General features: G+C 43.0%; 1 protein-coding gene across 8 annotated transcripts in view; it reads right to left on the bottom strand.

The window, feature by feature from the left end:
- HECTD4 (HECT domain E3 ubiquitin protein ligase 4) overlaps positions 1-23,437 on the bottom strand; it is a 111,822-nt gene that overhangs the window by 68,691 nt on the left and 19,694 nt on the right. For 5 of the 8 annotated variants that reach the window (XM_060276330.1, XM_060276331.1, XM_060276333.1 and 2 more), the window contains exons 3-16: positions 16,848-16,937; positions 16,251-16,381; positions 14,518-14,626; positions 14,087-14,225; positions 11,706-11,876; positions 10,895-11,087; positions 10,381-10,542; positions 8,989-9,117; positions 8,031-8,171; positions 6,804-7,036; positions 5,753-5,898; positions 3,413-3,483; positions 2,188-2,293; positions 187-307 (exon numbers count right to left, since the gene is read on the bottom strand). In XM_060276330.1, the coding sequence (XP_060132313.1) occupies positions 187-307; positions 2,188-2,293; positions 3,413-3,483; positions 5,753-5,898; positions 6,804-7,036; positions 8,031-8,171; positions 8,989-9,117; positions 10,381-10,542; positions 10,895-11,087; positions 11,706-11,876; positions 14,087-14,225; positions 14,518-14,626; positions 16,251-16,381; positions 16,848-16,937 (1,942 nt within the window). The remainder of the gene's footprint in view (positions 1-186; positions 308-2,187; positions 2,294-3,412; positions 3,484-5,752; positions 5,899-6,803; positions 7,037-8,030; positions 8,172-8,988; positions 9,118-10,380; positions 10,543-10,894; positions 11,088-11,705; positions 11,877-14,086; positions 14,226-14,517; positions 14,627-16,250; positions 16,382-16,847; positions 16,938-23,437) is intronic. The other 3 variants (XM_035120132.2, XM_035120135.2, XM_035120137.2) reach the window with 1 other exon arrangement.

The raw sequence follows: 23,437 nt of genomic DNA, 5'->3' as shown, positions 1-23,437 counted from the left end.
ATACATTGGCATGCAGGTGGCATCCAGAAGACAATCAGTGAGGTTTGCAGCCTCATCTATAACATTTGACAATCCAAATGCTCCCCTTAAACCTCGCACAGACTGCTGCACTGCCCCTATCCTGACTGCACCCATAAAACAAGGGGCCCTTTTGGAAAAAAGAGCAAGATAGGAGGTATTACTCACAGGCACAGTTGAGAGGAGCCTTTGAAATTCATCTCTGGATACAGTTTGGCACTTGGTGATTAAGATACATGATTCTCGGACAACGATCTTGAGAATGTAGTGCAAAAGTTCATCGTTTAGTCTTTAAAAATGTAGGAAATATATGGTAAAATGGTGAGGGTTCAGTACTGGAAACAAAAACACTCATGTGCAAGCATATTAAGTATTTTGGTAATGGTGAACTAGTAGCTAATATAAAAGACACAACCATGTTTTTATTTACCTAACTTACATCTGTCTACAGCTACAGGACAGTTCTACACATCTAAGAGCAGGACCCTATGCCTTACAACAAACTCCTTAAAAAGGGGGGTTTCAAAAGTTTTTGATACTGCTGGGGTCATGGTGGCATGTCCCATTGCAACATGTGAGGCAAAACAGAAAGTGCTGCGCCACCTTGCTCTGCCACACCACCCACCTCTGCCAGCACCACCTCATGCCACTGCCTCTGCTGTCAGAGAAGTGGCACCAGTATCAAAGCTGGTTTTAGGCAAGAGTTCTCATAAGATCTCTCAGTGCCAATGGCAGAGGCAGAGGCACAGATGAGGCTGCTTTGGGGGCTTCTGCCACCCGAGGCAGCTGCTTCACCCCACTTCATGGGTGGGCTGGCCCTAGCTGTGGTGTTGTTGAAGCACAGACCTAGCTTGGTCTGTGCTTCCAAGCTCAAAACTCCACTGGTGCACTCTAGCACTCAGAAGTGTTTGAAGCAGCTCTTTAGATCCCAGAAATGGGAGCACAAATTTATGAGAAGTTCTCTGATGCAGGCAAGCAAGCACATTCCTAGCAAATGCCTGAGCAGAGGAAACTCCCTGTGGATTGGGCCTTCTGACAGTTTGCACTGCCCATAAAGATCCAAAGGGGATCTCGTTGCAAATAATTGCTGTGCACAAGAGAGTTGTCTGTGGTGGTGGTTGGGGAAATATAAAACAGACCATTTTATGTCATCATTTAATTGCTGAGGACTGCAAATTCACACTTTCAAGCTTCTGTTTGGTTATTCCAAATGCGCTTTCCTAAAACTGCAACAAATAGTTTCCTTTATCTGTCTTGCAATCCTATCATCTAATGTTTGTTTGTTTGTTTGTTTGTTTAATATACTACCCATAGTTTTTCAGTCACATTTTTATGTTATGTCCATGGAGAGTAAGTATAGCAAGTAAAGATCTAGGGCTTGAGTTACCTCTTTTGATCTGGAGTACCGTACTTTCAAAATAAGTTGCCCTGAACAACACAGACCTGAAATATCTGAAAGATCGCCTCCTTTCCTACATACCCTCTTGGTAGAGGGGGCCATCTTAGTAGTTCCTCTTTCCAGGGGATCCAGGATAGGGCATTCTATGGAACTCCTTCCCCACAGAGGCGTGTCTAGCACCTTCATTATACAGCTTACAAAGTGGCTTTGACACTTGAGGTGTATATTTTTAGGATTGTTTTAATCTGTTTCTAATATTGTATTGTAATGCTGTGTAAACTGTCCTAGGACCTTAGGGTGAAGGATAAGCAGTAAACAAATAAATAATAAAAACATATATTATGATCTGAGATTCTGTCCTTTTAGCACTGGCTCTGTGGAGGATGTACCACATTATTTATCTTACTGCCAAATCTTCTTTGTGATTTGAACTCAATTTTTAGACACTCTTCTTGAGGGGGAAATCAACTGGCCTGAAGCTACAAAAAACACAATTTCTTGTAAGCTTCTGTTGTTGTGATTATTGTTTCTTGAAATCGTTACTAATTGTTCCCTTTCTATTGCTTAGTAAGACACGGTGAACGACACAGGATTTGTGCCATCTCCATTCCTTTTTAAAGGGGCCACTTGCCCCAAGCAAGCTGTGATGAAACATTTGGAAGCAGTACGACAAAAGCAGCAACTCTGAGAGAAGTCTTCATTAGATATGATCCAGAGCTTTCAGCATGTGCACTTGGCAAATTACATGCAGGAAGACCCATGTCACTTACCTGTAATGCTCATCATCTTCGCTGCCAAATCTGTTGTTCTGAAGCTGCTCAGCCAGGTTAGTCATGATCACATTTCGAAGCTGGGCAAGCCCACTGTTTCTGTCTCCTACAAGGGAATAAATAATTCATGCGGGAAACTGACTATATATAGATGGTGGCCTCAGCTGTAAATTCATGCTAGATGAAAATATTTCTTATTAAATGTGCAACAGACTGTGCTTTCTGGATCATATACTTTTAGCCGGTAGATGCTTCTAGATGGGGATGATTTAGCAGCTACCAAGCATTGCTGCTCTGCTTTAAACTGGAAATGGAATACAAATTCTGCTTCCAGACTTCTAACACTCTGCAGCCAAGTGTGCAGTCCACTTTCTCCAACCCCAAATGCTGGCTTTCACTGAGACTATTGTGAAACGGCCTCGGCCCAGTACACCCAAAGGAGCGTCTCCACCCCCATTGTTCAGCCCGGACATTGAGGTCCAGCTCCGAGGCATAGCTGTCAAGTTCTCCCTTTTTTAAAGGGAAGTTCCCTTATGCTGAATAGGCTTCCTCACGAGAAAAGGCTATGCTCCAAGGGCCTTCTGGTTCCCTCACTGCAAGTAGCGACGTTACAGGGAACCAGGCACAGGGCCTTCTCGGTAGTGGCACTCGCCCTGTGGAATGCCCTCCCATCATGTCAAGGAAATAAACAACTATCTGACTTTTAGAAGACATCTGAAGGCAGCCCTGTTTAAGGAAGCTTTTAACATTTGATGTTTTATCATGTTTTTAATATTCTGTTGGGAGCCACCCAGAGTGGCTGGGGAAACCCAGCCAGATGGACAGGGTATAAATAAATTATTATTATTATTATTATTATTATTATTATTATTATTATTGGTTAAATACTCCCTCCTCCCCACACTGTACTCCTAATTTGGATTTGGAAAGGAAAGGAAAGGGTTACATTGGCAGATCTGATTTCCATAGAATGAAATGGCTAGCATAATCTATACAGATCACAACCAGCCAGAATGGCAGCACAATGGGCCACCTACATCTGGGGCATCTGCAGGGGGGAAAGAGCTGGATTTTTTGGCACTCTGAAATAGAAGCTGAACAGGAAAGGCATGATAGGGAGATATTTGTTGACAACGTCAGGAAAACATGGCTACTCTAGAGCAAAAGATCAGTGTGGAAGCTGCCTACAATGAATTTTCATTACAGTCTTAATGAAAACGCTTACCTTCTGTTAAAACCAATTTAAGCAAGTTATTAATTTCCACTTCTCCAGGATACAGATTATTTAGACCAGAGCTTAAAAAGAAAAAAGAAAAGGTAACATATAGTATCTGCAAAGACAGCAGCAACAGAGTATCGGGGTACCTTAAAATCAAACAGATTAATTGTAGCATACACATTCTCTCTCTCTCTCTCTCTCTCTCTCTCTCTCTCTCTCTCTTTCTTCAGACTATTGAGACTACCTTTATGAAATATTTTAGCATTTGCTTCCTGAGTATAAAAGAAAAGTTGGGAATGTTGGGATTTTTTGAATGATATTTATGGTTAAGCAAGAAGGCCATCAACAGACAGTTTGCAGAAGTGGTGAGCAGGCTGGACTAAGACCTAGGAGACCAGGGTCCAAATTTCCACTCAACCATGAAGCTCACTGGGTAATCTTCCAGTTGCACTACCTCAGACTAAGCTACCTCACAGGGTTGTTTGAAGGATAAAACAAGGAAGAAAACTTGAGCTCCTTGGAGAAAAGTAAATATATGGTAATTAAATGTAAATGTAATAATAATATATACAAAGAAAACCACTATGTTCAAAAAGGGCCTCTATGTTCAAAAAGGATATCAAGGAATATCCTCTATGTTCAAAAAGGATATCAAAAGGAAGCCTTTTCCACCCTGTTATGTAACCAGACCCAAACTAAGAATTATTTTATGGGAAATAAGGTTCAAGCAAGCAATTGCTTCTACAGTTAAAGGAATGAAAACACACATGCTTTTTCCTCTTTATTTATTTGTCTGTTGTTGTTGTTGTTGTTGCTGCTGCTGCTGCTGCTTGTGCCACAGAGAGCAAGAAAAACATACTACAGAAGCAATTATATTTTAGCTTAAGTCTTACCTGTGTCATTTCTTGAAATGTTTGCTAGCAACTTACACAATGTACAATCTCTATTGCATTCAGTACCCAGTGAAGTAAATTAAATATACTCTTATTTCATAGAAGAGGATCTGAGGCTAAGCACTATAACTGCAACTCATCCAAGGCTATGCAGTCAGCCTGTGGCTCAGGAGTTTGCCAGATCAAAGTCCATCACTCAGCTGCAGGAGCATGCTGGCTGGCTATTAATTTAATTCTACACTCTGGAAATTTAATTCTACACTTCACCAGCGTAGAATTAAACCAAGTTTCTTCAACAACATTATTTGGTCATACAGTGCAGCAACCCGTTAATACTTTTCTAATATTAATCACCATAGCTGAAAAGAACAGGCTTTGGATTCAAAATACGCTGTTATTATTCCAGAACTGAGAACATGGCACCTCATAAATATAGATATGCAAACTACTCAGGAAGATTTTGTTCTCAAGTTTTGGAGTGTGTCCCATATACAGGAAAATGTGACACCCAGGATTAGGCATAGGCAAACTCGGCTGCCCAGATGTTTTGGGACTACAACTCTCCCATGATCCCTAGCTAACAGGACCAGTGGTCAGGGATGATGGGAATTGTAGTCCCAAAACATCTGGGGGGCCCAGTTTGCCTATGTCTGCCCAAGATGAATGCCCTTTGCCCTTTAGATGTACATTATCTGGTTATCTTAACACAGGACTGTGACACTCCCCATGCTTTGTCCAAAAGATGAAAGAAGTGGCAGATAGAAGAGCGAGGACCATCTTCAACCTTGTAACTACAACTAGCCAAAAGAACTATGCCCAACCAGCACCAGTAGCAGTAGCTCTCACAACAAAATTTCAAAGGCACCCTAAAGTAGATGGTAGAAATGCTTGCTTTCTTCTGTATAGCTGATACCAAATATCTAGGACTTTCTGACCATTTTAACTGATGGCCTCCTAAGAGTGCAATGCCCAAAGCTGGGAAATCTGCTGGCCAGCTGGTTAAAAGTTATGCATTTAAATGACAGGTTTATATTCTCCACCACTGTGTGCTGTAAGCGTCCTGTATAAAACAGAACCCAATGACACAGCTTGGATGTTCTCTGGCAAATATCCACCACACCCACAACCTCTTCTCTTTTAAGATTTCTAACCTTAGCTAGCAAGAAGCAGGCTGGAAAGTGACAGTAGCAGTTCCTTCCCAAAAAAACACCCAGTGACCTGGAATAGACAGGGAGGAAGCCTAGCATATACTGGAGACCAAACCAGCTGCCTTCCTTTGGGCTACCTTCAGCCAAGCCCTAGTGTAAAGCACAGAAAATTCACACTTTACTATAATAAAGCTTAGAATGGCTGCTTTGTGGTTTTTACCAACTCAGGCCTTAGAAATATTATCCTCACAAGGATAACAGAATTTGTAGAATCTGATTTATTGTAGTGAGCTAAGAGGACATACCTGATTGCCAGGCAGACTTCCTTCTGAATCTCAGGGCTGATCTGGTCCACTGGTGCCATCAGTAACTGCCAAAGCAAGAGGCCGGATCGTCTTACGATGTCACGATTCTTCTCAGTTTGAGGGCTGAAGAAAAATTTAAAAACCACCTGCAAGGACAAACATGGGATTGTATGCACAAATGCTCATGTTGAATTGTCAGATATGAGTGAGTACCATAAAAAGAGTATATGGAATCTTATGGTTTACTTATTTATATTAATATTTATTGCAGTCTCTCCCATGCCCATTTAAGGAGACTTAAAAGAAGCACTGTGTTGGAGCCAACAGATTAGTTTGCAGTGTGTGGATGGTAGCAGAGTGCATGTGTGATGCCTATAACAATTGCTTCAGTTTCCAGATGTGACCATGCACCCAAAAAAGGTGGACAACCCCTCACATCAGCTTCATTCCAGTGGCCAAAAGTGAGGAACAAAAAGTAAAAGACGCTCAAGAAAAAAACAGAAAAAAACGTGAACATTTCCTCTGCCCTCTACTGACTTAACCGGTAGAGGGCAGAGGAACTGCTCACAGGAAGCATGAGAATATCTTTACATTTTCTCACCACTCCCAGGTTAAGGGAACCCCACTAAGTGTACTTTGCTTGAGTATCCCACACCTCCAATCCAAAAAGCAAACAATTACATTAGGCGCTGTGGTTAAACCACTGAGCCTAGGGCTTGCTGACCACAAGGTCGGCGGTTCGAATCCCTGTGACGGGGTGAGCTCCCGTTGCTTGGTCCCAGCTCCTGCCAACCTAGCAGTTCGAAAGCATGTCAAAGTGCAAGTAGATAAATAGGAATCGCTACAGCGGGAAGGTAAACGGCGTTTCCATGTGCTGCTCTGGTTTGCCAGAAGCGGCTTTGCCATGCTGGCCACATGACCTGGAAGCTATACGTCGGCTCCCTCGGCCAATAATGCGAGATGAGCGCGCAACCCCAGAGTCGGTCACGACTGGACCTAATGGTCAGGGGTCCCTTTACCTTTAACACAATTACACTAGGATAGCACGCACCTGGAAGACAACCAAGATGCAGCGTATAATGCAGGTGTCCCCATTGACCATAGCTTTCTCCATAATGTCGCAAATGCTGCTAAGATGATGGCCCTCGATTGGGTGTTGCTTGCCCAGAAAGTTTGTGATTGGAAGGTTGTTACTCGCTGCCAGCAGGTTGAGTTGATGGATACACATAGCACCAACATGGTGCAGTAATTGATTGATAACCTCATTTGTGGTTATGGCGTCTCCTAAAGCAGTAAGAAACATTTTATAAATCGGCAGTGTGCATTTCAAGGTATCGTCAAGGTTTATTCATTCTGTGCCTTTCAACTGTGCCTAGTCTAAAACATAAGGTTCCCCACCCCCAAATATTCACATAACCGTGTGGAATTCAAACAGAGAATTCCCAGGTATGATCCTCAGTGTTTCCAGGTTATAAGGAGAATGGTGAAGTTTGGTGCTTGTGATCTTAGGGAGGCACTCTCAGCTGGAATAAGCAACACTAGGTAGACATCTAGGTGGGCCAATGATCTGACAGTATAAGGCGTCTTCATATATTCATATGGATGGAAGGGAAGCAAGAGAAGGGCATGGAGATTGAGTGTAGCTGGCTGCCCACAAGTTTCATATAACTGGGAATAGCAACTATACATGCAGTGCTGGCGCAAGGGTATTTTGCACAGCTTGGATCCCTCTAGCATGGATTTGTTGGTTTGGCCTTTGCAAGCCACCACCTCTCAAACCCAGTTTTTACAAATGGAAGACAATTAACAAACTACTTCATGAGACTCTTGACAGGATAAACATGTTGAAGTTTGCCCCACACTACAATTTGTGCTATACAGCTGATGATGTGGTATCAATATCTGATTATTTCACTGGTGATGTTTGCATTCAGAGAAGCACAGTTTCGTGCCTTTCTCCTGCAGCTGTAATAGCCAATTGCCTTCCTTCAGCAGAATTCCACAGAAATTCAAAGGAAAGATCCCAGCGTCTTGTAGTTTGTAACTTCAAAAGCAAGAGAACTTCAAACATCCTGAATATTATTTTGGTTCTGATCAAAGGAAGTTCTGTTCTATATATACCCTCACCAACCTTGTATGAAAGAGCTGTTCTGCCCTGCTGGTTTCTCAGTCAGGTGCAGCATGGCTCAAAGGCAATGCCCACTGATCTAGGCTGTCCATCTCACATTTCACTAACAATGACTTTGTACAGAGTGCTGACTGCTGATTTCCCCCTTACCTTTTGGCTCCATAATTATATGGCTGACTCCTAGCCTCTGGCAAACATAATGGAAGGCTTGGTTCCCTGGATTGCACCACTGATCAATATAGTCATTCGAGCATGTCCAGATCATGTTATTCATAGCATCATAGCACGCTCCTGAACAAAAACAATCAATAGCTCTCTTTATCAAAAGTGGCTTATAATGCAAAACAGGTCAAGACAGATGCCTTTTGGGTTGGTAACAATTCCTCTGTCTCTTAACATACACATACACCTCCTCCCTCCTCTGCATCCCTTCTCACCATCTTCATTTGGTCCTAAAGGACTTCCTTTCTTTTTATTTCTCAGAAATCAAGACTGTAAGCATTCCATAACAGCTGCTAAGGCTAGCCAACGGCTAGGGAGGTTTTCTTGCAATGAATCTTACATCTAATAAGAGATGTTTCCAAGATTACAGTTTATTTGCAACTCAGATTTTTAAACGTTTTCTAGTTTACCAAATTTGGGGGAGAAGCTGGTAAAAGCACTTCCCCCCCTCCCTTCAACCACAGCAAGCACTCCAGTGTTCACCACTCCAAGGCTGGTGTTTACTTTGCAAATAGATTTATATGGTAGATATTGCTATCAATGGTACAAAATAAAGCAAGAAACGACTGTCTGAACTCCCCTCTGCCATGATCCACAAATGCTAACTTAAAAAACCCCACCACCATTACATTGCCAATGGCACCTTAGGTCAGCCAAGGTTTAGAGCAAATATACAGTTTCAAGCAGTTCCCCTATTGTTCATTGCTTCTTATTATAAACTTTATTAGCCTTCTCTTACTTTGGCAGGTTATTTCTGTTACTTTAAAAAAGAGAAAAAGAGGTGTGCCTGAACAGATTAGCTTTTTAAAGGAAGCCAGATTTTGCTCAGAGAATCAAGGGCATCAAATGCCATTATTGTATCTAAAACTGCATATCAATTCCTTACCAAGACCAGGAACAAGAGCACCACGTCCAAGTGAGCTCCCAGCAGCATCAATGAGATCCGCTCGGCTTGCAAACTGTCCATCTGAGATACTGTACACCAAACTCGAAGCCAGAACTTTAAACAGAGAGCCTACAATCAATCCCTTGAAAGCTCACATAATTATCTGAACTGTGCATTATGCACAGGAGCTTAATTGTTAAACACAGGCAGTTATTTAATTTCTACAGTGAGAGAATTGAGATACTGAGGCTTGTACTTAACTGGAAGCCTTTTGCCCTGGAAACTCTACCTGCTTTCCCCAAACTTCAGCTGAAGCCCCACAGGTCGCTGGCAACCCCAAGCCTCCCTCCATATGTTGCAGGTCAGGGGTATAGAACCTCAGACCCAGGGGCCAAAAGAGTTCACCCTTGGGACTCTACCTAGGCCAAGCCCTCTGCCCAGACCAGCTCTGCAACCTCCTTGAATGCTTTTGCCTGGCTGGAATGTCTCCTTGAGCTGTGATAATCCCTCTTGTTTGCCTAAACAGAGAGGAGTATACGCATAGAAACCCCTGGCTTTTTGTATTGTTGGAATGTAGCCCACTATATAACAGTAAGAGTCACACCCACCATACTACCCACTTTTGCCTATGGCTACACCCACTACTGATATGCAGCTTCTGGACGGTGCCCCTTGGGCTGAAAAATGTGGGTACTATATCAGCATGTTGTCCAGTGACAATAGCACCACCATTGCAGGGGGTTGGACTCGATGGCCCTTGTGGTCCCTTCTAACGCTACAATTCTATGATTCTATGCTCTCAAAAGGGGCAGGGCAGTCATGTGTATTTTAGTCATGTGACTGTCACATTCACATGTAAAGCAAGGGTGGAGGAGTGTCTAGTCTTACATGAAAAGGAGATGAGGAATGAAATCCACCCCTCTTTCCCTCTGCTGTGCTCACTGCCTCAAGCAATTACCGCTCCCCCAAATCTTTCAGTATCAGAGTGGGGCTAAAAGAAAACCGTCTGCAAGAAAAGGAACTGCTGCATCAAAGCATACCCTTATCCCCATTTTATATGTCAACTGGGCAAATATTTTCATCAAATTTGAACCTATGCTGGAAATAGGTTTCAGGGCTATACCCAGCTAGCTCAAATCAATGACTGAGAAATAAACTTGGAAGAAGTGCCTTATTTAAGGTGGACAGATGGAGCAAAATAATGATTTACAATAAATAAATAAATAAATAAATAAATAAATAAATAAATAAAATGGCTCTGGATACATTAAGAGAATTATCTAGGGGCCAAGCAGCAAAGCAGAGCAAGATGCATGGCAATTCAGTTTGCTAGGTTTTAAAAAAATCAAACCAACTCAGAGGGAACAAGAAGGCAGGCTGGAGAGGACTTACTTTTCAAGGATGACAAGCCACTTGTTCCACCAAAGAGCGACCGTGTGGCAGAGCTGCCAGAGCCACCCGGGGGTGGGACTAACATCACCAAATAAGTCCCACATGTGTATATTGGAGTCTTTCGTAGCATTTTTAGAGGCAGACCACAACTAGTGTTAGCAGCTGAAAAGATCAGATGAACATCATGAGAAGCAAAAAAAAAAATGCTGTTGCCCATGAAAAAGTCAGAAAAGTGGGGGGGGGGGAGAGAGCTAGATTCTGGGATGAAAGCTGGATGGATGGACAAGCGAGATTCAAACCCCACAGAGAAGCCTACAATTAGAGACACCATCTACCAAGATAATGCCTTCATCTGAAACAAGAGGACCCCACACTTCCAGCAGTGACTGTGCAGGAGATGTTCCTGGTGTGTTCTAACACATAGGGCATGAGAAGCAAAATTATCCTTAATACGGGACTCTGCTTATCAAAGCAAATCAAGGTGCAAAATCATTAAAACAAACCCCCTCCTCACCTGCTTGGTCCTCTTTCAGTGTATTGGAGATGGTGGAGCCAGTCAGGGCAGCCAAGGTTGCTGAGGGAGAGGCTCTGTACCTTGAAAGCCTGCTCAGAAGCATCTCATTGATGCTTTTTGCTGAATCCCCTTCTTTCCTCATGAGTATTATCCGCTCTTGGAGGGGATTGGCCACACAGGCGCCATTTTCCACCTAGTCCAATGAGCCAAGACAACACAGAGCATTACCTGTCTGGGGGGAGAAATGCACCCCAAACTCTAGTCCCTGAGCACAAGCTCAAATGGGGGAGAGATGAGCCTTAATTCATAATACGATGCAGACTGCCCATCCTGAGCAGCATCAGCATTGATCACAATGCAATGAGAAAGATATTGGCTTTGGGCATTTTATAATTATGAAACAAAGGGATGAACACATGAGAAATAAAATATCAAAGGGTACACAGCACACATTCAGCAGCAAGTAAATGCAAATGGAGAAGTGGAAGACAGAGATGGAGTAGTCACAGCTACAAGGCGTAGAAGGGAAAATATTTTGCATATTGAAAGTACTCTGCAAATAACAAGCAGTAACTAGCTTTAAGCATTAAAGGCATTTGTATCCTGCTCCTTAGTCAAAAAAGCAGCTTACAATATGGTCCCTTACCCTCACAATCGTAAGATGACACAAATGGAAAAAGGACCAGGAGGGAGGAGGGGAAAAGGAAGCTCAGGCACTAACTTTAGTTACAGAGGAAAATCAATACACTGAGCCCAATTCCTACTGCCACTCCCCCCCACAAAAAACACCACATTTTGTAACAGCACTCACTGTGAGCTCAAAAACATCCATGAAGACAGAGTGTCCCTTTGGTGTTTTTTCATTCAAGCTTGCAGGAGACCAAATCCAATAGAAGTAGGTGCCATCCGAAGAAAGGTGCACAGTGGTCATAGTGCTGCCAACTGGAAAGTGATCTGCTGGCATTGGGAGAAGCTGACATACCTGTAGCAGCACATAAAAGCAAAAGGGACAGGAAGGTGAGAGAGAGGATGGGAGGAGAAGGGATAAAAATTATGTTGTACTAACTCTCATGAACACTGACATGATAAACTGGCCTGGTTTATGTGTAATGCTAAGGTGCTTTACTCCTTCCTGGTCAATTTGTTGCAGTGCTCTCCTGAACCAAGCCATAGGTTGGCTTAATATGTCAACCAAACCTTGGTTCATGGTTTAGCTCTCATGGAGCCATCAACTGTTCAATCTCATGGTTACCATCTTGTGATTAATCCAGAGAGATCTAAACCATGGGCTTGAGCCCAGATGATATGCCAAGCCATTACCAATGAGCAATTCTGCAGAAGACTAGCTCATTTGTCTCATTTTATAATTAACGCCAATTTTTATGCTTTGTAGGACTGTTGAACATACCTAGCACAGAACTAACATGACACAAAAAGCAGCAACAACAGAGGACCCCCAACCTCCAGCAATCAACTATCCCCTCATCTGAGGCTGTTGTCGCCTGCCTGCCTTCCCTGAGGAAGCCCCGCTGCTGCCGCCAGTCCCCCGAGCTGCATTTTGGCTCAGGGGACTGCCGCGCCTGTCATCACCGGGGCCAGAATCCGCTCCCCGCTGCCTCTGGTTTAAGCCCCCGCGCGCCTTCTCCCAGGGAGCCTCGGTGCGGCGCTTCGCAGGTGGCCCCCGTGGGAAGCCTGCAGCTACGGCGGGGACCTGACCTGGCAGCGGAGGCGGCCCTCCCGGGCCATTTGCACGCACCGCAGATGGGAGCGCATTGATTCCTGCAGGTTGCGCACGCACGCCCTGCCTGCTCTCCCCGCAGCCCACAACTGGCAGCTGCATGGAGCGCACGGCAGCACCGGGCGGAGCACCCGGGCCTCTGCCTGGCCCGGCTGAGGAGGCCTGCCACCCCGCAGCCCAGTACTGGCGGCTGCTGCAGCGCAGAGCGCTTGGAGAGCCCAGCAGCACCGCGGAAGCAGAGAGCCTGCGAAGAGGGAGGAGGAGGAGTAAGAGGAGGAGGAGGACTCCTCTGTGCTGCTTGGCGGTGGCACTTTAGCATGGTCATGGACACCCCGGGGTAGGGCCCCTTCCTGGCAGGGTGGCTGCGGCCCCTCAGCACAAGCCGAGACCCAGCCCAGCCTGCTCCATCTGAACGCGGGGAGGGAAGGAAGGCATGGGCGTATGTGTGTGTGTGTGTGTGTGCGTGCGTGCACGGTCTAGCCCGCCACAAGTTCTGAGGGACAGTGAACCGGCCCCCCCACATTTAAAAGTTTGCTGGCCCCTGTTCTGGATAGTGTTGCATGCTCTCCACCTGCTCTGGCTTCCCATATACGGTATTACCAAGCTAAGTTCAAGTTCTTTTGTAGATATACAAAGCCCGAAACAGCTGTAAGGTACTGTAATAAAAACAGTAATAATAATAAGACATCCCCTGAAAATAAGACACCGTGGGTTTTTTTGAGGAAAAAAAGTTATAAGACGGTGTCTTAAAAAAGGGGAAACACGGTAGCTCCCACGCAGTCCCAGATGAACAGGAGGCAGTCAGGGCAAGGAAAGCTTAACGCCTGAGAATGTTTGTACTGTGTGGCAAGGGGAAAAAAATTAAAAAGAGCCACCCAGGCTTAAAGTCAACAAAGGGCATTAACTAACAAATGGCCTATATATAAAGAGAATTACTTTATATATAGTCAATATAGGCACAAAGTTAAATTTTTTAACTTTTTTAATGGTGGTGTGCCTCGTGATTTTTTTCATGGAACAAGTGTGCCTTTGCCCAAAAAAGGTTGAAAAACACTGCTCTAGGGCAGAGCTTTTCAAACTTTCCATGTTGGTGACACACTTTTTAGTAATGCATCATTTCTTGACACAATAATTCATTTTTACTAGCAAACCGAAGGTTAAACTAACCCCTTTCCAGCGTTTGCACAACACATCTACACACTGCAGCCAACACACTAATGTGTTGCGACACACGGTTTGGAAAGCTCTGCTCTAGGGTAATGGCAAATAGCAGCAGGTCTCCAGAGTCTTGATGTGAACCTGGAACACTGTGTTATCAAGGAGAGTTTGTTTGCAAAGTGTGGCTATAGAGAAAAGTGGCTGAATGGACTATAAAATCTATGATAAACATTTTTTAAAAAACACTATGCCATGGATATGAAATTAAAGATGTTGCTCTAATTTTTTTACTTTACCTGCAGGGTATTCTGGTCAATAACCTGGAAAAGGGAGTGAGGTTTGTTATCAAAAGAGACAGGTCTGTGAAGAAGCTTGCCATTGCCAAAAGCAACCCAGCCTGGCTCCAACTCTTCATTACGGCAGTACACAAAGCCTCTGAAGGGAAAAGAAGGGAAGTTACACTTCAATTATGATGCACCTTTATTTATTACAGTTCAGAATCCTTAATAATAATAATAATAATAATAATAATAATAATAATAATAATAATTTCTTATTTATACCCCACCCATCTAGCTGGGTTTTCCCAGCCACTCTGGGCGGCTCCCAACAGAAGACTGCTGCAGACATGACTCTCAACACCATTTGCTGTCCTGTGTTTGGGATGACAAATACAGTAATTGACAATATAAAGTCATACTGAACATTTAATGATGCCATAGCTTACCGTAAAGTACCATGTAATCCAGATCCTAATTTGCTTATTCCTCTGCCAACTGAGTTTGTTGTATAAAGATAAAGCCCATCTGCTGCAAGGCAGCGTCCTAAGTCTGCATCTGTATGAGGAAACGGTGTTAGAAAACATGAGAAAACTTGGTATACTTGTTTGCATAACATTATTCTTGTTTTTAAAACCCAATAAAATAAAAATAACAACAAATCCAAAAAAGAAAAAAGGGGGGAACTGAGATATGAAAGCTAGGAGCTAAATGGCACCTTAAACCTGGGCACAACAATGGAATATCTAGGTGTGCTTTTTTTATAACAAGCTGAAAATGAATGAACTGCAGCTAAAATATTATGTTCATGTTTCACATGGTCTAGTTCCCCTGCCCACCCCACCCCGCATCTCTTCTCCAATCTTCAGGGAGTAGATGGAAGAGGGGAGGCAGAAAAAGGTCCTCCTTTCCTTCTACTCCACACTTTTAATCTGAAATCTTAGGCACAGCACTGTGCCCAGAGCTCAGAAATTGCTCGCGCAAATGAAATTCCCTGTCACAAAATGTGCCTAGAACAACAGGCGTTTCGAACACTGGAAACAAAGCTTTAGAAGGCAACCTTTTCCAAAGTCATAATATTTTTATTTGTGTTTTTATTTGTGTTTCTTGTTTTCTATTTTAGGTAATGCTGGAGTTGGTGTGTGGGTGATGCATGTTTTGTTGTTATATGTCAAAAAATCAATAAAAAATATTTTTTTAAAAAACAAAACTCATAATATTTTGAGGGTGGCGGGGGAGATGCAGCTTGTCATTCAAACTATTGGGACAACACAGACACTATTGGCTAGAAGAAGACTCCTTGATGTGTTCTACTTCACTCACATTACTTACAACTTCTGGACTGAGTATCAGTTTCAATACCAATACGTAAAGCTGCCCTAGACCATGAAAGAGGACAAAAAACCACATACACACACTTCATTCATACATCAAACCATTTTGAAAATTACACTGCAAGGGCCAATATTCAAAGGTGCTGTTGTCACACACACTCATCATCCTATTAACTGTGAGCTCATCCTCAGAGAGTTGAGCCTTGGGCAGCCAAGGTGGCACCCATCCACACACAACAGGAGGTATTAGCAGGCTCGGTGGAACCCCAAGAGTTGCAGAAGTAGCAAAAAACACACAAAAAACCCACACCAGACCTGAGGGGACCCCTCTCCCAAAACAGCTCTCTAAGGACTGAACATGCTCAGTGACCACAGAAAGCTGGCTGACTGTCAGAGGGGAAACACACAGAAAAGAAGGGGGTGGGAAGAGAAGTGGAATGGTGAACCCTTGAAGAGGGCATGGCTGGTTAGCTGGAACCCTGAATAGGAGTGTTACAATATTTGTCTCCTTCTTGTTAGATGATTTTTCATATTACAGACTGGAAAACAACTTTGCCATATCTAGCAGTCTACTTGGTAAAATCCCATCTTTGTACAAACAACAGTTTAACATGTGTGTCTGCTGCAGTGGACTCCCCTCATGCACAAGGGCTTTCCACGTAAGCTACACTGGGAGCCTTTTCGGCTGAACAACAGGGTGGAAATAAAATCAATCAAACAAACAAATAAATTCTGACTGACTGTGCAGCACCAGCTGTCACCTGGACAAGATTTCTACCTACCCTTACAACAAGGCAAGGCAATCCCAATGCAAAAACATTCTTGTTCTTTAAATTCACAAATCTCACCTTTATTTTCTGAGCCTGACCCTGGGTTGGCATCAGGTGCTGGCAACATATCTTCAAACCCCCAGGACACCATGTGTTTGCCCCCAAGCAAACAAGAGGGTGATCCAGGCCCCCCTTCCAAAAGCAACAACCTTTAGAGAATGAATACAATGAAAGTTTAGAAATGGGGGAAATGCTTCTATGAAATGGAAATAATTAGCTAAAGACAGACATACAGTGCACATTAAGATATACTGTACTTTTCCGTCTATAAGACGCCCCCATGTATAAGATGCCCCCTATTCTTGGGGACCCAGATTTAAGAAAATGGGAGGAGATGGCCCCATGTATAAGACGCCCCCTAATTTCTGACATTATTTTTAAGGGAAAAAACCTAGTCTTATACATGGAAAAATACAGTTCTTAAATGGTAGACGGCCTGTGTATGAACAGCAAGGACTATTAGCGTAGTTCAGGTTTGTAAATAGCTCTGGGTAAGGGTGAGGAATTGCTCACTCTAAGTTTAAAAAAAAATCCCTACATTGATGCATGAGCGTATTTTTAAGATTAGTCTTTGATCTATAGCAATGTGATTGCCCCCAGAAGCCTTCTCCCTACCTGTGTAACACATCAGCTACAGGCAGCGATCCCAACTCTGTTTGCTTCTGTAAAAGGTGTACTGTGTGAACAAACGTTTTCAATGATCCCCTGAGGAAAGAGTTAAAATACAAAGCAGCAGTCACTCTTGGAAACTGCAGGACACCAACTGAGATCAACAGATGCTCTTAAAAAGTCAGGCAAACTCTTACTGGTTCAAAGCCTCAAGAAGTCTTCCTGAAATACAACTGAACACACCTCCTCTGAGTGTGTTTCAACATTTACTGAATTTCATGGAACACCAATGACATGGGGTAGATAGCCATATTATATACCAGAGATTCTTTTTACATAAACCTTTATTATCTAAAGCAGGCATCCCCAAACTTTGGCCCTCCAGATGTTTGGGACTACAATTCCCATCTTCCCCGACCACTGATCCTGCTAGCTAGGGCTCATGGGAGTTGTAGGCCAAAACATCTGGAGAGCCACAGTTTGGGGATGCCTGATCTAAAGCTTCAGGATACCTTGCCAGTTTCACAGAAGAGCCTGGAGACTTTCACCTGCCTTTGAGATTCTATTATAATTTGGGATGGAAGGATGATAACAATGGACACACTTAACAATAGGCTAACGCCTCCATCCTCATCAGTTTTCTTCTCCTAGACTGCCTCTTTACCATGCAGTGGAACTGTTAAAGTAGTATCATAGTTGGTATGGAAAGATCCATCAAAACAACAGTTCTGCACCCCATGCAGCCATCAGTACAGTGATCACATCAGCAAATTGGCCTGCAGCAGCTATTCTACCACTGATAAAAATTGGGTGTGCAACTGATGCAATGCAGCATGGTGTGAACTGTGCAAACTCTTGTGTGCAACAACACAAGAGTTGATGTGAACTTGGCCAGCAGATTTGCACATGTAGAGACACAAGGATACTACAGAGCCAATACTCATCACAAAAGAAGAACCAGTAGTGAAGGCAAGACATTGGTAGACAGACATAGGGGAAGGAATCAACACTGGCTACCTTATAGGGCAGCACCTATAAGGCTGAGGACAGTCATAAGTCAGAAATTCAAAGGAATGTCCACAGCACAGAATTTCAGCATGGAAAGCAGATGCAGCCCTACTCAAAGGAGTTTTCTTCTTTGTATAAACTTAGAGCAAAATCAATTCAAAGGCATGAAACTGTAGAAAATGTAATTAGAAGGAGTTGGCTTGTCTTATGTCTTGAGTTGCATTCAAATAAGAAAATTGGGGGGGGGAGCAGAAGGGCAGTCTCAGTCGTTGAGACTACAATAATATTTGTATGGTTTCTATATGATACAAATGCAGTTACAATATAGTTAAGATCTACCACAAACTGTAAACATGATTAAGATAGGAAGCATAAAAGTACACAGAAACCAACACTGCCCCAAAACATTTCTGTAGGCAATAATTAGCCTAAGTTGTGTAAAGAGAGTCCATTTCTGCAAAAGTACAGATATCCTTTTCACAAAAAGTATCAGATGTAGAATCATCTTGGAAAATGCACTGTCTCCAATATGGCAGCCAGATAAGAACATTTTGGTAATGTTTATTGCATGTAACCATTTCCATATGAGAACACATATGGAGTCATTTCTGTAGTTGAGGAATCCATCTGTGAACATTAAAATAACTATAATAATATTAATTTTAAAATAATTTATAATTTATCCATAGTATCTTTCTTTCTTTTGGTGTGAAAGTTGATGACATAACCCTTCAAAACAGATAATGCTGAACACACTACAACACATTAAACTGGTCTGTGAAAGCATTCTGGTAGAAGATTGGGAGAAATATCCAGCATACATCTCTGGACTGATAATTGTGCATTCTTTATCAGTATTCAAATGACACAATGTTTTGTGCTGTTATGCAAATAATGGTACTGAGGAATCATACAATGCAGGTTACATTCCCACAGACAACTACAATAGATGAGCCACAGGCAGTAATATTCAGAACTCTTTATCAGAATGAAAAATAATCCTCAAAGAAAATCTAAGTGGCAGAAAAAATAAGCCGAAAAATTCGGTTCAACTCTACTAAACTTAAAAGAGAAAAAAATGGCAAAAAGAGGAAGTTATTCAACAATTTGACAAAATTTGTGAGAGGTCAAGCCTGCACCAGAAAGATGATGTACCTTATGTACCTTCTGTGAAAATTCATATTAAAATAGACAAGAATGAATAAACAACAGAAGAGCAGCCAAGCCCTGGAAGCAAAATATCATGCAAAGTATTTGGTTGGGTTTTAGAAGTCCATTAAGAAAGACGGGCACAATACAACCATGCGAGGAGAGCTTTTGCAAATTATATGGAACTTACCTTCAAAGCAGGAGACCTTAATAAGATGTACATAGAACAAATTGTACAACTGTTTAGGAGCTCTAGTAAAGATACATAGAATGTAGGACTCTTAGTCAGCTATGTGGACTCATGTCCCTTTTAGGGCAAATTCTGCAGGAATTAAAAAAGCTTCTCTTAGGCTAATTCATTGTTGGTACCTCACACCGCTTAAATTATGGCACAGTCGCCTAAATGGTAGGTAGCTTTTCCCTGTTGTTTTGTTTAGTCGTTTAGTCGTGTCCGACTCTTCGTGACCCCATGGACCATAGCACGCCAGGCACTCCTGTCTTGCACTGCCTCCCGCAGTTTGGTCAAACTCATGTTCGTAGCTTCGAGAACACTGTCCATAGCTTTTCCCTATGTTGAGCATTTCTGGGAAAATATATTTAATCCCAGCTTATACTATAACTATATACAGTGGTACCTCAACTTACGAAGGCAATCCGTTCCGCAGCGCTCTTCGTAAGTCGAAGTCTTCGGTTGTCGAAGCACCCGTTTTGTGCATGCGTGAAGCGTGATTTTGCACTTCTGCGCATGTGCCGACCGCGCGTGCCGCTTCTGCGCAGGCGCAGAACACGCGCACGGTGAAAAGACTTCCGGGTTTGTTGACTTCGGAAGTCGAAACCTTTGGAAGTCGAGTCGTTCGGATGTCAAGGTACCACTGATTTTATATATATATATATATATGTAAAATGTCCATGTTTGTGTGCGATGACTTTTCTCTGAAACTGCTTGACCGTTTACGTTCACATTTTCACACAACGTTCCATTCCAATATGTGAGTGTTTGCATAACCTTAGATTATACAGATGTCACACCTGTCACAAGTAAAAACATGATTTTGTCTAAAAAACATAGCGCCCTTCAGCGGTCGTCAAAGGAACAGACGCCATATCCTTTTGTGTAGCAATAGCGCCATCTGTTGGACTCCAAAGGAACAGATCCTATAGAACCTTCTTCCCCTCCACATTCTTTCCTCCAACGACCCCACTGGGAACTCGGGGGGGGGGAGAGGGAATTGGGATATAAAACTTGCACCGTTGCATTACCATTAACGTCCACAACCACATCTCCCACACACACACTAACCTACAGACACACAATACGAACCTCCCACGTCCGGACCCCTGACCAGCTCCATGTTTGAGTGAGTCTCCAACAGCAACGACACCCCCACCCGCCCCCCTCCTCCTACACCTCCTATCTCCCCACCGAGGCCTCCTGCCTGGCTGCAATGATGGAGACCCCACCACAGAGCCACTCTGGCCGCCAAACCCTCGCTCCCTCGTCCACTCGGTCGCTCGGAGGGGACTTCAGGTGCTCCTGCACAGGTGCACCCTCTGAGGTTCCTGGACACTGTGCCTACACAGGAGAACCTGAAGCCGTCTCCGACCGACCAACCATGCAGAATGCTTCGTCTCCGAAGGCGCACACTCACCACAGCACGTGGGGGACAACCTACAGGAGGCCATTCTTCTCAATTTCACAGACTTAGCCACAGCAACGCGTGGCCGGGTACAGCTAGTATATAATATAATAAGCAAGTTCCTAAGTCTCCTGTACTTGCTCTGTTATCATTTTTTACTGGCCCTAAATTGCTCCCTAAGGATCTGTTGGTCTCTCCTTGTGGCAGCCTGGATGACTATTGTAGAGAGTTGGGAAACGTCCTCAGACTTTATCCTGGAGGGCATGTATAGACCCATTTGCTGCTTAGCTTTACCTGAGAAACTGACTCATGCCATCCGGCTTGCTATGAATTGTGTTAAACTTGATGCTTTTGCTACAGCTTGGTTCCCCTTGGTCTCCCTCATCAGTGATTCTGTAGGAGGACAGTTTCCACCATCTTCTCAGATGAGCCACTGAAAAACTCATTGAGCTTGAACTGTTGTGTTATCCTTCTCCTGCTCTCCCTCCTCTCCTTTTACCCCAAATCTACTTTATGTTATCTGTCAACTGTGAAACTGGCCTGTGCCCCCCTCCTCCCTTGTTTCCTTTATGTAATTGTCTTGAGGTTTACCTGTACAGTGGAACCTCGGTTTACGACTACCTCCATTTACAAAAACCTCCGTTTACGAATGCTGCAGACCTGGAATTGTTTACATCTGGGTTCCGCGGCGTTGGATGTGCAGATGCGATCTGCGCAGCGCACGCGTGCAGAAGTACTCTATCAGCGCTTAAGCGTGTCTTCAGTGAGCGGATGCCTCCGCGGAACGGATTGCGTTCGTAAACCGAGGTACCACTGTACTCTCATATTTCATTGTTTGTATTATACTCAAAAAATATTTTTTTTAGATGTGCAAAGAAGCTGCATACATCCAGGTACATCAAATGATTCTGTCATGCTTTATTTAGATGACAGTAAAGATTCCAGGAAAAGTCCATGAATAAATACTACTGGCAATGCTGTGCGACTAACAGGGGGGAGAAATTTAATTTGACAGCTGTTCTCAATTTGCCCACTAAAAGTGCTGGGATTCTCAACCATTTCTATCTAATAATTTTTGCAGCTCAAATAAAATCCAGCACAACTCACTGTAACTCTTTCTGCAATTTTTTTTTTATTAAAACATTTTGAGTATAATACAAATTGTGTATCTATTGTGATCTTTATGGATCACGGTTGGAAAATGATGGCATCATGTTCTCTAAATATAGCTTTATGGTTTTGTTTTCTGCTAGGTCATAAATGAGCTGGAAGCACAACAAAAACAAATACCTACTTTGCTAGTCTACTTCTGAAAAATGATTAAAAATGAGACCACAGAATTATTACATGACATTAATTCCATGTATGCATAGTTGGAAATCTCATGTTCTCTGAGCCAATGTTCAAACCATCAGTTTCACAAGATCCAATGATGGTACATAAAGGAATCCCAACGGGGCAACAAGATTAATACCGATCACTATCAAAGGGTTACGGGCTCCTTCCCTGGCACTAAGGCAGCTAAGGAATATCCAATACCAGAATTTTATTGAATCAATAGATTATTTGTAAGTGCCATTTCTCAGAACTGTCCACCCATATACCTGAGCTTTCTGTCACATTATCTGTAAGTCAGACTAGCATTTGCATCCAAAGAACCTGTTGCTGCTAAAAAGCATAATCAAAAATGATTATAAAAACAAATAAAAGAAAGAAGAGCTGGAGCAAAGAACATGCCTATATAAAACTTTTAAGAACATAGTTCTACTGATCTGGTCTTCAAAATATTTAAAAAATTGCTAATTGCTTTTGTACAGTGTATACTAATGTGGGAAGCTACATTTTACTTGTAATTCTTATGCCTTTACTTATAGAGAGCTCTTCTACAACAAAACATTCACATGCCCAAGTCTTTTTTTTCTTTTGGTGATTGGCTACAGCCATTTTAGGAGAAACCATGGCAAGACGGAAGAGAGAGATACCACAGATTACAAAAGTTCTCATAGAAAATAATGGAAACCATTCGTTTATTATGCGAATGCTCACCTAACAAATGATTTCCTGGGAATGCATTGTTTTTTGAAAAGTGGGACCTGAGTGTACTTTAATATTCACAAATGGATTCCTTGACCAACAAAATAACAGAAACCCCACTGTACAGGTTCCTTTAAATTAGTGGTTCTCAACTGTGGGTTCATGTAACCCACCCAGCAGGACCATAGCACCTGTGCTTTTTTCTGGTGGGACGCAGGGGGATACATACCCCTAAACATTTTATGAATCTAAGTTTGGCCTCATTGAGGGGCAGTATTTCAATATGAGTAGAAAATGAGAGTACCCCTAAACACTTTTTTTAGGGGGGAAAGCACTGCATAGCACCATTCACATAACAAAAACTCTCACAGAGATATCATTTCCCCCCCAAAAAGTAGGGGGTCCATGGCTTGGCTTTTGAAATACAGGGGTCTGCAGTACTTAGCTAACGGGGAACTCCTGCTTTTATGATATGGGAAGGCTATGTTAGACCAATCCTGGAAGCAAACAACTTCCCACCACTGCCACCTATGCCTCAATCCATGCCAGTACTCATTCTTCCCTCTACTGCTATAAATTAAAAGTTGTGGCAAGGTGCAACCGAAGAAAATGAGGCAACGAGACAACAAAGCTAAATTCCCATCCCTGAGCACAGTCCTGAATCCCTGGGCACATCTTAATATTTCTGCTACAATTTAACATGGGCATACAAAAGGTCATCAATGAAAAGATCTGCACACCCAGATTTCCCACCCTACGCCTCTCTCC

Source organism: Zootoca vivipara, chromosome 6 (genome assembly GCF_963506605.1).
Source record: "Zootoca vivipara chromosome 6, rZooViv1.1, whole genome shotgun sequence".
In the NCBI taxonomy this organism is placed as follows: Eukaryota; Metazoa; Chordata; class Lepidosauria; order Squamata; family Lacertidae; genus Zootoca; species Zootoca vivipara.
This window is presented reverse-complemented; position numbering and strand designations above follow the sequence as displayed.